The sequence below is a fragment of the Carettochelys insculpta genome, chromosome 5, assembly GCF_033958435.1.
Source record: "Carettochelys insculpta isolate YL-2023 chromosome 5, ASM3395843v1, whole genome shotgun sequence".
Classification (NCBI taxonomy): Eukaryota; Metazoa; Chordata; order Testudines; family Carettochelyidae; genus Carettochelys; species Carettochelys insculpta.
The window spans coordinates 12,328,151-12,344,900 of NC_134141.1; the positions used below are offsets into that span (position 1 = coordinate 12,328,151).

At 43.3% G+C, this 16,750-nt stretch overlaps 2 protein-coding genes across 3 annotated transcripts in view; one reads left to right on the top strand and one right to left on the bottom strand.

Annotated features, from left to right (window-relative positions):
* ECPAS (Ecm29 proteasome adaptor and scaffold) overlaps nucleotides 1-10,155 on the top strand; it is an 86,175-nt gene extending 76,020 nt beyond the window's left edge. For both annotated transcript variants that reach the window (XM_074994686.1, XM_074994685.1), the window contains exons 44-49: nucleotides 78-270; nucleotides 1,041-1,185; nucleotides 1,863-1,968; nucleotides 2,157-2,245; nucleotides 6,368-6,439; nucleotides 7,380-10,155. In XM_074994686.1, the coding sequence (XP_074850787.1) occupies nucleotides 78-270; nucleotides 1,041-1,185; nucleotides 1,863-1,968; nucleotides 2,157-2,245; nucleotides 6,368-6,439; nucleotides 7,380-7,519 (745 nt within the window). In that variant the 3' untranslated portion in view covers nucleotides 7,520-10,155. The remainder of the gene's footprint in view (nucleotides 1-77; nucleotides 271-1,040; nucleotides 1,186-1,862; nucleotides 1,969-2,156; nucleotides 2,246-6,367; nucleotides 6,440-7,379) is intronic.
* Nucleotides 10,156-15,256: 5,101 nt separating this feature from the next.
* The window catches only part of SMC2 (structural maintenance of chromosomes 2), a 40,822-nt gene continuing 39,328 nt past the window's right edge, over nucleotides 15,257-16,750 (bottom strand). Inside the window, exon 25 of the mRNA XM_074994036.1 lies at nucleotides 15,257-16,036. Within this exon, the coding sequence (XP_074850137.1) occupies nucleotides 15,848-16,036 (189 nt within the window). The 3' untranslated portion in view covers nucleotides 15,257-15,847. The remainder of the gene's footprint in view (nucleotides 16,037-16,750) is intronic.

Below are 16,750 nucleotides of genomic sequence, written 5' to 3' on the forward strand. Positions count from 1 at the left end.
TGAACCATTTGCTTCACTAATAGGCTGGAGGGGGTGTTACTTGTGTGTTGACCTTCCATGTCCTTCTGGTCTTTCAGTGCAGAGCTGCAGAAGTCTGTGCCTAATCAGCCGAGTGTAAATGAGGTTGTCCAGGCTGTCCTGAAAGAATGTCGTAAAGAAAACCTTAAGTACAAGATGGTTGCTCTCCGCTGTACGGCAGATGTTCTGAAAGCAACAAAGGAAGACCGGTTCCAAGAGCTGGCAGACATTGTCTTTCCAATGATAAAGAAGGTGACGCTTCAGCTCTTTGATGTACTTTTTCTAAAGGCAGCCAGTGGTGATAGACCTGGCCGAGTGAATGCATGTCCATGTGGCTCTTTCTTCTAAGGGTTGATGATATGAAAAGCTCAGACTAGCACAGTGCAGGTGTGAACTGCTTCCATTTGCATTGCCACAGGGTTTTTGCCAGTTGCTACTTTTGGTTTATCTAAACTTAGCCCCTTCTCCTTTCGGTGAAGCCAACAGTGAGTTCCTTGCAGTTTCCAGTGTGCTACGTTTCTCTGTCAACATTAAAACCCTTGTCCCTGGCTGATGTGCAGGAAACCAAAGATCCCATGACATTGTCTCAAAAATAGGGATTTGCCCAGTTTTTTATCTCAGCATTTCCCCTTCAAATCCACCATTGCACAGGGTGATGGCCCACTGGTTGCAGCCCCTCATTTGAATCCATTAACAGTGTGTGTGGCTTTTTGGGTTTCCCCCACCCCCCTTCCCCTCCCCCAGTTGCTGAGCATTTGCAATGTGGGCCAAAGTCAGTAGAAATAACAAATGTGCTGCAGTTCTGAAACTTAGGGGTCCTGAGATGTTAAAGGGTTTTGGAGTCCTTGTGGAAGGAAGACAGTGTATAAATTAATAATGTTTCTATAGCTTTTCCGTGAATTGAGGTTTGGTAAATGTGTGGATTATATGATGACTAGGTACAAGGCCTGGTTGTTAGGAAAGTGTTGTGTGAAATAAAGCATAATGTCCTGTCTTCTCCCCTCTTCCTGGTACTTCTCCAGAATTCTCATGAGAGTGTAGGACCTGGCTCGCCAAAGAATGATGATGAGGATGAGAACGAAAAAGAAAAGGAGCTTCAGATAGAATCTCTGCTTTGTGCCTTTGAGAGCTTGGGCAAGGCCTGGCCTAGGAATCTGGAGACACAGCGTAAGTTGAATCAATGAGGGGATCAAGGAGCATTTGTGCTTAAAAAAGGGACTCAACCAGAAAGGATATGGAGGAACATCAGGGGCTTTCCAGAGCTATTTGCATGAGCAGTGGGCTCAATTGGTGCAGTCTTCTGGCTATGCCATCAGGCAGTAATTGACAGTAGCTGGGGAAGATGCTCTGGCTTTGGCGCCCCAATGAAAGCACACTACACAGCCTGTCTTTCCCTAGGTTGACCCCTCACTCAAGGGTCCTTACAAGGGCACTAAGTGTCATGCACCATGATACTTCAAAGGCATGGAGTGAGACATGGAGGTCAATGTTTTCTAACTGGGTGTCTGAAGCAAGACACCTAAATAAAAGTGGCCTGTTTTCCCAGGTGCTAAGTGATGTCTGTAGGAACTTTGGGGCGATGAACAATTAGGCCTGTTTTTACTGAGATGGCAGAATGTGGATATAGTGGCCTGTGATTAGTCTCCCACATATGACAGTGGTGCCTTATCTGGATTAACCAGGTTTCAGGGTTCTTAGTGGGAGGAGGATATTTTGACCTCCTTGCAGTGTATGAAGCCAGCTCTGAGCATGGACATGGACAGTGATATTAGTGTGACGTAAGGAACGTTTACTTCTGCCTTGTCCTTACTAATGTCATGACACCTTCATTTTGTTGTTTTCAGGCTGCTATTGGCAAGAACTGTGCAAACTAATGTGTGAGCGCCTGAAACTCAGTACGTGGAAAGTGCAGCTGGGAGTGCTACAGGCCATGAATGCCTATTTTCAAGGGTAACTTGCCTGTTTGTGCTTTGTTTTTGTTTCACGCTCTCACTCAGGCATTTCAATCCATTTCATGAAATTGTGACAGATGCACTGTTATGCTGTCACTAATGGCTTCTCAGAGTAAGCCAAACAGGTGTACAGAACGGCTTGTTTCCCTGGCACAGTGAGTCTCATGTTGCTTTTAAACTTGCTAGATTAATGCTTTTTGAAGAGGAGCACTCGGACCCAGGGGCTTTGACAGAAATCCTGTTGGAAACCTGCTCATCTATCACCCACTCTCTAGGTGAGTATATTTTGCCAGCAGGTAGCTAGTGAGGAAAAGCTCATTTAAATGCTTGGCTTTTGGGAGCTGGCTGGGGATGTATTTGAATCTTTCTGGGCATGTTCATTGAAGTGCAAGCTGTGATGATATAGCCCTCAGCCTGGAATTCCCACTCCTTTGGAATCACTGTTGAAGATAATAGTTCCCCATGTTGGTGTGACCAGAGCAGGAGGTGCCACTTCCTCTCAAACAGTGTTCCCATGAACTGAGCGCTTGTGCAGCTGCCCACAGCTGGCAGCATGTTCCTGTTGGTGGTGCGTGTGCACACTTGCCTCATTGCATATAACAATTTATTCCACACATGGATGGGAAAAATAAGTGGGAACGTTGCTCACAAGTAGTATCTTGGTTTTCATACTGGGAGATTGGTGCCAGGGCTGCACTTTCTACGTATCCATAACGTGATCTTTTTAAATATTATCCTTGCAGAAGACTAATCACACAGGACTGGGGAACTGATGTTATGACTTTCTCATTCTCTTAGTGTAGACTTTTTGTAGCTAGGCCTAGTTCCCATCCAAAACAATCGCCCATATTTTTCCCTGGTTCCTTCAAAGCCACTGGACTTACACCAGAGACTAATTTGGCCCCAGATAACTGTGATAGTGGTCTAGAATGAAAAGTTTCTCATCCAAGAATTTCCTTTCTGTGAGCAGCAGCTCCCACAATCGTAATTCTTCTGGGCTGTTCCACTGCACGCTGCAGTTCCTGAAGCAGTTGAGAGCTGCAGTGCAGCCTGCCCTGCTCATACCACCTCCTGCTGCTTGCTATCAGATGAGTCATTGCAAAGCTCTATAAAACCTGCTGTGCAGTGTTGTTTTATCCATGTTGGTCACAGGATTTGAGAGAGACAGGGTGCGTGAGGGTAATATCTGTTACTGGACCAACTTCTGCTGATGAGAGAGAAACTTTTGCGCATACACAGTGCTCTTCTTCCGATCTAGGAAATGTCACAGCTAAATATGAGATGGAACAGACTGTTTTAACTTCAGGGGACCGTTCCAGGAAAAGTGGCCCATTTTTAACCTACCTTTCCAGTCATATGGCGAGTGAAAGAGAAAAGTGGGGTGGGGAATGATTCAGTGGGTTGTAAATTGTTGTCATCAGCCAGGCATCCACTGTTTCTGTTCTGCCTGTGATTTTTTTTTTTTTTTCATGTCTAGTGAAGTTATGAATTTAAGCTTACAAATCCAGCATTAAAAAACCCGATATCCCCTCTGCTGTCTGTCAGGTCCTCAGGGAAGAATTCCCTTTCTTAAGGAATAACCATGTGCCTGGCTAGGGAGGTTACTGCGACATCGTCTGGTTGTCTTCCCTCTGGTTCTTGAACCAAAGGTTGTAGTCACTGATACATTTACCAGTGTCAAGCCTGTCCCTGGTTATGTCTTTGAAGGAGGAGCACGGAGGAACTTATTTGCCTGAAAGCTCTCCTTCCTCAGTGGCAGAGGGGGAGTCTGAACCGGCAGAGGAGTGGCTCCTGGATTATTTTGTACCTCTTCCTGCTGCTTTTTATGCCCACTGGCCTTTTTGTCTTGGCAAACTTTGCAGGCAGTGGTGGCCAGAGAGCACCCAGACACAACATGCTGGGTAGACCTCAGAGGAATTTCTCCCTGGAAACACTTTCCTTCAGCACCCCGTTCTTCTCAAGCCAGGGATAGGGTCTCCTTATCACTCTTCTCGAACTCCTACTGGGGAGGGCTGGACATAAACCCTAAAGTAGTTCAAGACCCATCCCCATATTTACCCCAGGTTGTCTGGATGAAGTCCTCCACAGAGCCTCTCTTCTGCCTGGATCTCCTGGTCAGGCTTTTTGGCTTGGAGTTACAGCGGCTTGGTGGGAGGGGGCATAAGCATTGGTGTCTGACGCAGAGCCTCATGCCCAGACAGGCATGACGGCTGGTTGACTGGAAATAATTTGCCATCTGCTGCTCACGTACAGAGCACCACTGAGACCAAATCTTGCTGGAAAAGTATAACTAGTGGGGTTCCGCAGGGGTCTGTGTTAGGACCGGTTCTGTTCAATATCTTCATCAATGATTTAGATATTGGCATAGAAAGTACGCTTATTAAGTTTGCAGATGATACCAAGTTGGGAGGGCTTGCAACAGCTTTGGAGGATAGGGTCATAATTCAAAATGATCTGGATAAATGGCCTGAGGTAAACAGGATGAAGTTTAATAAGGACAAATGCAAAGTGCTCCACTTAGGAAGGAACAATCAGTTTCACACATACAAAATGGGGAGAGACTGTCTAGGAACGACTACAGCAGAAAGGGATCTAGGGATTATAGTGGACCACAAGCTAAATATGATTCAACAGTGTGATGCTGTTGCAAAAAAAGCAAACATGATTCTGGGATGCATTAACAGGTGTGTTGTGAACAAGATACGAGAAGTCATTCTTCCGCTCTACTGTGCACTGGTTAGGCCTCAGCTGGAGTATTGTGTCCAGTTCTGGGCACTGCAGTTCAAAAAAGATGTGGAGAAACTAGAGAGGGTCCAGAGAAGAGCAACAAGGATGATTAAAGGTCTAGAGAATGTGACCTATGAAAAAAGGCTGAAAGAATTTGGCTTGTTTAGTTTGGAAAAGAGAAGATTGAGGGGAGACATGATTGCGGCTTTCAGGTATCTGAAAGGGAGTCATAAGGAAGGAGAAAACTTGTTCTTCTTTGCCTCTGAGGCTAGAACAAGAGGCAATGGACTTAAACTGCAGCAAGGGAGGTTTAGGTTGGATATTAGGAAAAAGTTCCAATTGTCAGGGTGGTCAAACAGTGGAATAAATTGCCAAGGGAGGTTGTGGAATCTCCATCACAGGAGATATTTAAGAACAGGTTAGACAGATGTCTATCAGGGATGGTTTAGACAGTACTTGGTCCTGCCATTGGGGCAGGGGGCTGGACTCAATGGCCTCTCGAGGTCCCTTCCAGTCCTAGTGTTCTGTGATTCTAAACTTGTACTTGTGTGGCTGCTGCACCATGGTGGTCAGGAGGCAAAAGTGCTCAGCAGGAAGGTGTTATAGTAGATGCTCCCAGGACTGAAGCTACACAGACTTCCACCCAGAAAGAAGGGGAGGGAGCCGTGAGATCAGAGGAAAGACTTGCTATGGCCTGAAAAGGGAAATGGACGATAAAAGGCTGGGAGTAAATGAACTATCAGTTAACTGGATTGGTGGAGGCAGGAGATCTGGCAGTAAGGGGGAAGACGGGGCATGGCCAGCACATGCTGCATTCCAGCTGTGAAACCCCTCTAGGACCTGCCAAATAGAGGAAAGTACCCAGCCATAACCCCTTAGAGCTGTGGGAGATGCTGGATTGCAGGAACTTTGTTTGAGTGTGTGTGCTTTAAAGGAGGCTATGTATGCCCTCCCAGTCCTGTTATGCTTCCAACACCCCTCCTGGTCCCAACCCCAGGGTCAAGGAAGGAACACTATGCTGTGCTAGCATGGGGGGAATTGTTCCCTGGACAGATATAGAGCTCTTAATGCCCTTTAATGCTACTCCAGCCTTCACATGGCTTAAAGGCATCAGCGCATGGGTAAAGATTGCATCCCAGGGGTTGAGGACCAGGGCAGCTGTTGTACAAGATACAGTCATGGGGAGATAACTTGACCTCTGGGAACTATAGGCACATGAATGGCAGTAAAGGCCCATGCAACATGACCTCCTATCCTATTTTGTTTAGGAAATACTTGCGTGGTTATTTGAAACATTGCCAGGCCCCAGGTTTGGCGAAAGGAGATTCCTCTCCATGAAGAGTTGTTTCTCAGGGGCTCCTATGTGGCAATAAGACTGTACTGCAATTTTACCAACTTTGGTAGTCTCCGGTTCCTCTTTAACATGCAGAATGATTGCCTTTGGGGTACTGCACGAGGTTGTGCATGATGATTGTATAACGCCTTGTGCACAGTCGGTGTATTTGCAGACTCTGTGCTGTTAATATCCTTGACTGTCTGTGGAGGATTACTGGGCTGGATATGTGATGGAGAAAAGTGTTCTGTACTACAAAATCTAAAGTACTTCTTGCTAACCCGTGGTTAATGTTGCATTTGTGCCATTGTGCCTTGAATGTGTTTTTTCTCCACAGAAAATAAGAGCTACACCTCCATCAGAACAGAAGCATTGTCTGTGATAGAACTGCTGCTCACCAGACTTAAAGGTGAGGTTTTTTGTCTACTTATCTCACAGTCTTTGTGGCTCTAGCTCAGTATGTGGACCTAAGGCCCAGAAGAGTGGAGAAGGTGATGCTCTGCATTTATTCTGCAGTGTGATTTAGGAGCAATGTTGACCATCTGCACATAGTCCTTCTCCTCTGGAAGGATAGTGCTGACATGGGGTGGAGGCAGGAAAAATGGAAAGCAGAAACTGAGTTATGCTTGGAGAAGCTGTGGATGAATCAGAGGCTGGGAATACATGGTATGCCCCTTTTCTTATAGAAGGAAAGTTAGCTAGAGAAAGCACAGGCCTGAGTGCTAAGGTTGTGTCTGTCTCGATCCTAGACTCAAGGTACCAGATTTTGCATTGTGCTCTGGCCAGTCTGTGCTGGTCCAGGGCAGGTATAGGTGGAAATGCAACCTCTGTACTGAATTTAGCCTCTGTCTCCCTTTGGGGTGCCATCCTCTTTAAGGACTGAACTGGTGTATTCTTTCAAGTGTCCCATGTGACCATACTTGTTCTTCACCTAGTGAACTTTCTCTTCTGAGCCTTTGTCTTCCTGTTCGAGCTCCATGTGTCTCCTTAAATGGCGCTGTGTTCCTTTTTCCTGATGCTCTACTGGCTGCCCCACAATTCGGTTGGCCCAATTATGAGAGAGAAATCAATCCCTTCTTTCCCACAGGCTGAGCACTGTGAACCATATTTAGTCTGGCATTAGTGAGCACAGGTCCTTTTGAACTTAGTGGGACTTGCTTCTCTATAAAGCAAACTGAATTTGCCCCCATGGGTCATAAATTCCTGAGCAGCTGCATACCTGAATTGTTATTTGGGTCTATTATAGAACTCAAAGAAGTTCCTGTTTCATGATGTCCAGGGGCCTGGTTACTTTGGGTCATTCTGGTATTCCTGTGAAAATGCACCTTTGTCTCCTTTTATTCATGCAGAGTCTAAACAATGGGACAGCCTCCCACTGGAAAGCAGAAAGCTCCTCATTGGCTCGCTTACTACCATGGTATTGGACAGCAGACCTGAGCTGCAAGAGAAAGCCTCTTTATTGAAGAAAACACTTGAAAACCTTGACTAAATAGTAAAACACCAACAGCAAAGTGCCGTGTAAAACAAACACAAGTGCAGTGTGATCCGTAAACCAAGTGGGGAAATGAAGATGAAGCTGTAGCAGGCATCATTCCTTGGCCAAAATAAAAAATGCCTTAACGTCTGTTCCCCATTAACTGTATTTTTACTGTTTTAAGCAGCTGGTTAGTAAACAACTTTGAAGTTGTGCGAAAAAATACTTATCAGTATATATTATATCTGCCCTGGGAGACATAAATGTGTGACACATAAAAGTAGTATTAAGGGTAAGAAGCATCCTCCTCTTAAAATAAGCCAAGATTATAACTTAATTTACTCTAGCTCCCAGCTGCCTCTCTAAAGAGTCGTTGAAGCTGGCTGAAGAACCAAGAGTCCTGGGAAGTTTAAATGCTTACTTTCACTTCACTGTGTCTTGCAGGTGGAGGTTTAGAGTTGATGCCTAAATAATTTTGTTAGTCTTTCCAAGAGATCCAGGGTTGAAATTCCACTTCCATTGACTTTACCTGGGTAAGATTTCATCCTAGAACTTCATTTTTCTGCTACTCCCTGGCACGCACACACACATTGTCTGTGAAATGGGAAAGGCGGAGTACTGTTGACTTATTTCCTTTATCTCTGACTTCAGAGTGGATTTAGCAAATCGATGCCCCTCTTCACCCCAATAGATCTCAGCTCCCAAATTATATGACAAGTATGCACACGAAAGAGCACTTTAATGGGCTGTCCAGGACTGAGGTGGTTTGGATATATAAGAAAGTACACTGCTCTTCTCAGTTGTTTTGCATGACACTCCTTAACTGTAGCAAAAAAAAAAACAAAAAAAACCCTTTTTCTAGAAAATGTTTTCCAGTGTTCAGTTTGCCATGATGGAAATTTTTATAGTAGTAGGGGTTTTTTCATGTTTGTAACTCTGTCCCTGCTTTGGAAAGCTGTAACAATTTAGACTTCTCAATGTTTGTAACAAACCGAATAATCTGTATCATTTCTCAGTCGCCAGCTCATACTGATTTCTAGCAAATACTTTTAATTTGCACTAAGAAAGACAGACCATATCTGCATTAACATGGAGTAAAAATTCTATATGATTAGATGGCCACACTGCCCTGGCCCCCCCCTTTCTCCTCTCAGACAAAAGGCATAAACCTGGATGCTGTGGCAACAGCCTTTAGAAATGTGAACTGATTGCTGTAACCTTCATGTGACTAGAACATTGCTGATTGTGAAATAAAATCAAAGTATTGGCAACCTCACAGCCATGGACTTCAGCAAAGGAAGGCTTTGCATTTTTGTTAAGCTTTCCCTTCAAACTTAATCTACTTGGGGAAAGGAATCTTTCAAATAAGCTTGCCAACAAGCAGTGTTCTGTGCTGCTGGCACATTCAGGATTGGGTGTTCAGTATCTACTTTTTCCTCAGGTCTGTGCTATTTCACATGCAATGGTTTTGCTCCTGTAGTATCTTAAATGGATGTACCTAAGGCAAGGGGCAGTGTAGGCTATACCCACCTGATCAGTAAACTTCAGTAAGTGATGAGAGAAGACATTTTTCCTAATGGCATTTGAATCTGAAAGCCTCAGCAGGCATTGTCATAGTACACATTAGGCAGTCCCTCAGTGCTGAGAGCTGGTGCTAACACATTTGATCTACCACTTAGTGGCAGAGTGTTGCCGTTCATTTATGTTCTTTGGATTGCCAAGCACATCTGTAAAATTTTAAAAGCTTATTGGACAAATCATTTGCATAAGATGGTACCATTTCACAAACCAAACTTGCCTTCCATGAAATATCCCCACAAGAGATCATTTTTGTACAAGATGAGAATGTGTTGCTCTGTTGTATTAGTTATACAGCTGACTTGTTCTTTTTCATATCCACAGTTCCAGTAAACCAAGCACTCCAAGACTCTTAGACCTTGATTGACAGGTGTCTTGTGAGGTGGTATCAAAGACTAATGCAGCCATAGATAGAACAACTGCATTAACTGCCATAACAAATGTTTTTTCCACTAGGGGTTTATACCACACAGAACATGTTCTAGAAATTCCATTGACATCTGGATTAACAACTGGGGCCAGGATTATGATGAAGCTGGAGATGGTATAAGAGAAACTGATGCCTCAAGCAATATGTTTTTAATGATTAAAAGTCTGGATTCAGAATGCTTTTAAAGCATGTGCCTATACACAGACTCTACCTGCACAGAAATTGATATGTTTAAACAAAGGTTTGATTCTTGAATTCCGCCCCCCCCCCCCCCCAATTGTCATTTGAAAACTTGACAGAAAAAAAGTGGCCTTCCTAGAGTTTTTCCTCTGAACGTGATTGCACTATGTAAAACACACTGTACTATGCCCAATATGGGCATTTCTTGTGCTGCTGCAATGCTGCTTTGTATACCAAGAGTGAAGTGTGCAAGTTGGACACTAGCACTCATTCTACTCTGCAAGCTGTTGCTTAAATGGATGTATAGTGAGAAAAGTTTTCAAACCTTGCAAGGTCTCCATCAAATTCATTGCACTCTGTATGTGGCTGTTGAAGTATGTAAATGGGCTGACAAAGAAAAACTCTCCCACTTACCAAAAAGGTAACATTAAATAAAGGTGCATGACCTGTCCTTGGAAAGCAACTGGTAATTTTTTTCCTCTGTGTCAATTTCAAGTATCCAGCACTCAAACCTTCACAGTGGTCATTAGTGCTAATCATGTGTGATTAGAATGCATACACAATCCCCTCAGTTGAGGAGGAATTCAAGCTACTGTCTGAGCTGTCAGCTACTCCCAATGTCTGTAGACGATTAAGGTTTTATTTGAAAAAAGTTTTGTGCCAGGTCACTGCCTGTTAGTATAGGCTGCATTTACAGCCATTTCCAGGGTTGCATGGCAGCCAAAGGCAAGACTGGGCTATGATGTTGCTTAGTGCATAACTAAACTATTTGCAGTGTTCAGCCATCTCAGCTGTTTATCAGACACACCAAAACACATGGACCCCTCCCAGAAAAGCACACAGTGGGCATCTCAGCTTTGGTGAAGTACAGTTACCACATGGCACTGCAAGAGTTCTGATGGCCTCTGACGTGTGTTGCTACTGAAAAAGTACCTCAACTGCATTCACAGCATCACCACACCCACTCACTCCTGTAAAGTACAAGTTGAACATAATACATTCTAAAAAGCTCTGCTGCTTCAGAAAGCAACCCAGCAAACTGAACAGGTATTTTGTTCAGTCTGTCTTCAAGGGAGCCAGAGTGGGTGATGTGGACTGGAACTGCTTCAGCAGAGGAGGTTGAGGGTACACTACATCAGATCATCCCATAGCTCAGTGGACAACACTGCTGCAAGGTGAGAGCCACCTTTTCAAATACTTACTTCCCCTCTGGCAGAGAAGGGGGATCTCTCAAAGCCCCACTCAACTGCTGAGCTAAAACTCTTAAGGCCAAATAGCAGCAACGCCTCGATCAGGTGGTGGGTTCTCAGATGTGGTTCACTAACCAGAGCTGGACACCTTTCTTCAACCTGGATATATTCAAGGGATCGTGTAGATAGTGGTCGGTCCTGCTGTTGGGGCAGGGGACTGGACTCCATGGCCTCTCGAGGCCCCTTCTGGTCCTAGTGTTCTATGGTTCTATGACACATCAGGCCGCACCATTGTCATAAGCAACACACAAGTGTGAGTAGGTTCCTGGTTAGTCTACTGGCTTTTGTGGCCTGCATTCTAAGGCAGTTGTCATGAGTCACTGTATAAAGAACCTGGGCTGTTAACACTAGTTTGTGGATTGCAGCATGGTAGTAAAGTGATAGGGAACAGCCAGCATGGTTTTGTAAAAAAATCAAATCATGTCAAACCAACCTGATAGCTCTTTTTGACATGATAACAAGACTCGTAGATAAGGGAGAAGCAGTGGATGTGGTATACCTAGACTTTAGTAAAGCATTTGATACGGTCTCACATAATATTCTTATCGACAAACTAGGCAAGTCCAACTTAAATGGGGCTGCAATAAGGTGGGTGCATAACTGGCTGGCTAATCATACCCAGAGAGTAGTAGTTAATGGTGCTCAGTCCTGTTGGAAAAGCATAACAAGTGGGGTTCCGCAGGGGTCTGTTTTGGGACCAGTTCTGTTCAATATCTTCATTAATGATTTGGATATTGGCATAGAAAGTACGCTTATTAAGATGATACCAAGCTGGGAGAGGTTGCAACTACCTTGGAGGATAGGGTCATAATTCAGAATGATCTAGATAAATTGGAGAAATGGTCTGAAGTAAACAGGATGAAGTTTAATAAAGATAAATGTAAGGTGCTGCACTTAGGAAGGAATAATCTGTTTCACACACACAGAATGGGAAAAGACTGTCTAGGAAGGAGTTACAGCAGAACGGGATCTAGGGGTTCTAGTAGATCACAAGTTAAATATGAGTCAACAGCGTGATGCTGTTGCAAAAAAAAGCAAACATGATTCTGGGATGCATTAGCAGGTGGGTTGTGAACAAGACACGAGAAATCATTCTTCCGCTCTACTCTGCACTGGTTAGGCCTCAGCTGGAATATTGCATCCAGTTCTGGGCACCCCAATTCAAGAAAGATGTGGAGAAATTAGAGAAGGTCCAGAGAAGAGCAACTAGAATCATAAAAGGTCTGGAGAACATGACTTATGAAGAAAGGCTGAAAGAATTGGGCTTGTTTAGCTTGGAAAAAGAGAAGATTGAGGGGGGACATGATAGCGGTTTTCAGATATCTTAAAGGGTGTCATAAGGAGGAGGGAGAAAACTTGTTCTTGGCCTCTGAGGAGAGAACAAGAGGCAATGGACTTAAGCTGCAGCAAGGGAAGTTTAGGTTGGACATTAGGAAAAAGTTCCTAACTGTCAGGGTGGTCAAGTACTGGAATAAGTTGCCAAGGGAGGTTGTGGAATCTCCCTCGCTGGAGATATTTAAGAACAGATTAGATAGATGTCTATCAGGGATGGTGTAAATAGTGGTCGGTCCTGCCGTCGGGGCAGGGGACTGGACTCGATGGCCTCTCAAGGCCCCTTCCGGTGCTGGTGTTCTATGATTCTATGACACGTCAGGCCGCACCATTGTCATAAGCAACACAAATGTGAGTAGGTTCCTGGTTAGTCTACTGGCTTTTGTGGCTTGCATTCTAAGGCAGTTGTCATGAGTCACTGTATAAAGAACCTGGGCTGTTAACACTAGTTTGTGGATTGCAGCATGGGTTCTGTGTTTTCCAAGGCACCAAAACATTGTAACATCAATGTGTAGTACTGTACTACAGCACCTAAATCCCTGTTTTGTAGTTAATTCTACAGAGTAACTTTGAAAGGAACAAAATGGCAGCAGTGTTCTCTCTAAGCTGTGCGCTTGGGCAGCCACTCAGATTCAAATGCACCTGTTAGGGTTTTTGTTTCTACAGCTGGTGCACATTAAAAAAATTCCACAAAGATGGAAAAAATAGAGGGAATACCAGATGACATCTTTTTATGGTACCAGTTAGTGCAGGATTATTCCTTGCTCTCTCCAGAGACTGATGCCTGTCTTTAATGAGGCAGCTCCTGCTTCCTTTGCCAGTCTTGCAGTCAGTGATGTCCTTTGTTCCATGTCAATCACCTTCTAGCTCTAGCTCATTAAGCATTTCAAACAGTTCCTTTCCTACTCCTTTGAGTGAGAACTCTGTATCCCTCTGAACTGCACCCAAAAACTAGAAAGTTGAGGGCGTGAAGATGTTAGCACAGGGAACTTAAAATCAGAAATTATGTTGTTTAGCAAGGTGATGTCTGACCAAATGTCTCATGCTGAAGAGGCAGACCCATTTCTCCAAATGGTCTATCACCTGCAGTTAACCTCAGGTTCTGGTTATCCCTTCCTCAAATAACATGGAGATGCTTTGTATTATGGATTGAGTACATTTGGGAAGAAATGGGAAAGAAAGCAACAAAACAATGAAGAACATTAAAGAAATAGCAATACGCTGACTTGTCCCAGAAAAGCCCAGACCCCAGCTAGGAAACTTTGGCCAGTGGATAACAGGTAAGTAAACTCAAATACGAAGATCTGACCTGAAGGACTGTGTTGCTCCTTCCTCCTCCGGCAGGTGCTGATTCAACAGTCCTCTGCAAAGGCTGAAAGAGAACCAATGCTCTTGCTGCCTGTGGGACAGACAGCAGCAAGCTGACATCACTCACAGCTGCCTAAAGATTCCTTGGTGAGAATCTGAAGTGGAACTCATACCAAAGACAGGAATATTTGAATGGATACAGTTCCAATAGTCACACTGTGCGGGGCGGGGCGGGGGAGACAGGATGGAGTCCTCGGGTCAAAAGTCATCAACATGGTTAAACACAAACTACTGATTTTTAGTGTTGGAACCACTTATGATTATACAAATTAAGTGACAGATGAAAAAGCAACCTCTATCACACAGTGAATCAAGGATTGGTTACAGGAGATGAAGTAGCTGGGGCTAGAAATGGTTTGCACTATTCAAAAAGATTAAGCCTCTGCTGTAGAACTAAGCTACTGCAATTCACCTGGACAGGAACAGGTTTAATATGCAGGTGGAGGCTCCTTTTCTACACACAGGTAATTGGGAGCAACTCCACTCACTAAATAAAACAATGATCAGTATAATGGAACTATTGAGAAACCAAATTAGGGCCCAACTGGAGGCAAACTGGGATTTCAGGAGCAATGAAAACATCTGTAAAAAGGTCAAAATTTCTTGCGGCTAAGTACTGCACTGTTGAAGATGCACTGCCTACTGACACCATATCCAGTTGGAAGTAATCACCACTGGGACTGATACACTGGCTCATCTGGTTTTTCGCAGTTCTGTTTCCCGTAGAACAAGAGAATTTGTCCACTGCAAGGAAACAAATGTACTGAACTGTCTAGATCCAGCATCTCCACACAAAAAGCTGAAAACTCTAGAAACAACTTTAATGGATTTAGAAGAAAACCACTAGGTCTTAGGTAAGTTTTGATGGAAGTAATGCCGTTTTTTTGTTTGTTTTTTTTTTTTTTTTTTTTTTACACAAAAACAAACAAACAAGCAGTCCTGTAGCACTTTAACAAAAAAATTATTAGGTGATGAACTTTCATGGGTAGACCTACTCCTTCAGATCTGGAAAAATTTCCAGATTTGAAGAAGTGGGTCTGTTCCATAAAAGCTCATCACCTCACAAATTATTTTTGTTACTTTGAAGTGCTACAGGACTGCTTGTTTGTTTTGTGAAGATACAGACTAACCTGGATACTTCTCTGTGACTCTTTTAAGCAGTTTGTCATCTGAAGAATTCTGATGAGGGTCAGCAGGTTACCTGAAATGCTTCATCCAGAACAAAAAGTTATTGCAGAGTATTTTTCCCTTTGTTCTTGCTTAAATTTATCTAGTTACTGATGCTGTGCACTACATAACTGACTGCTTCAGATTAGTCTTGAGGTTAATCAAGTACTTCAAGCTTAATTAAAACCTGCCTGATACTAATCACATACCACTCAGTTAAGTGGTTACTTATAAGGTGAGAGAAGAAACCAAAGTGAAGTTAGGCTTCATATTTGAGCTAATACCATTTATTGACAGTACAAAATATTAAAACAACAATAATCAACTATACCAAAGTCAGAGCTTAGAGGGGTAAGATGTTACCCCTTTGCTTTTTTAAAAGCATGTAGAAACACAGGCATTTCATTTTTATATTGTATTCTTTAGGAAGCAGCTCAAATATTTTCAATTGCCTTTTGATACAAAATATAAGAACTTCTGTAAGCATTTAGTCTGCAGTCCCTATTCTCTTATTGAAATTTCACACACATTTACATGATGTCAGCATACAAGAACCTGCTTCTCATTTAAGGAATCATGATAGAAAGAAAATAAAATTTTAAAAATAGGAGGAAAGCATTGACTTGTGTATGGGACTAACAAAGAGCCCGACAATGCAGAGCTTCTTGGTTGACTTCAGCCAATACAATGACAATGCTTTACCTGAAGGAAAAGGACAGTTAGAAAGTCAGGTGTGAAACAAAAAAGGAGGGTAAGTTATATAAAACAGAGGAAGTGTCTAGAAGTGGAAAATTAAAAGTGAATGCATATTCAGTACAGGTTCCTCTTTAGAAAAGCAAGCATAATGGGAATTTAAATATGAATTACAGTTATAGAATATATAGAATAAAACTGGCCAGCGTATTCACCAATTCCCTCAGGGTCACTTTTTAGTTTTTTTTTTAGGACTGTACTTTTATAATGGCCTTTGTAGTTTCTTCAAAGTAAAGACAAGAAGCCTGCGATATTCCAATAGAAAATGCAGGTGGAGTTCTCCCTTCAAGCATCCAGATAGGGTCTGGGTCTATTTTTCTGTTTTGCTTTGTCAGCTTTTTTCTGTGCAGTTTTATTAGTTCCATTCTGTGCCTGCGTATATCTTGCCACTGTGGATACACCATCTATAAACTTGGTCTTGTAGAGGACATTTGCATTGTTGAACATCCCATCCTTCAAGGATACCACAATGAACTAAAGAAAAAAATAAATATTGCCACAGCATGAAACCCTTAATCTGAATTCAAAAAGACAGATTTTAAAATGATAAGGATTTCATAAAGTCCCTAGCAGGTATGGAGAGTGTCTCTAAAAGCAGCAGTTTAGATAATTGCTCCATTTAGCCTAATTGGCTATTGTCTTGGACACTAGTTCTCCAGAAACATTCTGAATGTTCTCTGACACCCTATCACCTCCCCTGCCCACTCTCTCTCTCTCTCTCTCTCACACACGATAAGACCATGTATTTGCCACCCCCCAGTATGTCCCTGATACTGAACAAGGACCCTTCATTTCAGATCAAACTATGAACAACCTGTTCCTGACAGATACAGGTGAGCCTCCTCCCTTATAGTTGGAAAGGGCACTTAGCTCTCTCTTCTTCAGTCCTTTCCCCTTTGCTTGGGTGGGTCTACTCCATTTGTTTCACAGTAATCTGGCTGCTTTGCTTAACCCTTTAGCCAAAAAAAACTTCACAGATACTGATAGCACAAGTATGTTCAGAGCTTTCAAACTGTGCCAGTGACAGTCTACCTTAAACCAATTAAATGGACTCCTGGTCTTTCCTCTGCAGGCAGGGAGCCAGAGGCAGAGCAGCGCCTTTTAAAAATGGTGCTGGGAAAAAAAGTGGCAGAATGCGCCACCGGAAAAAAAGCCCTGTAAATGGAGAATACCTTACACTTCTCCAGC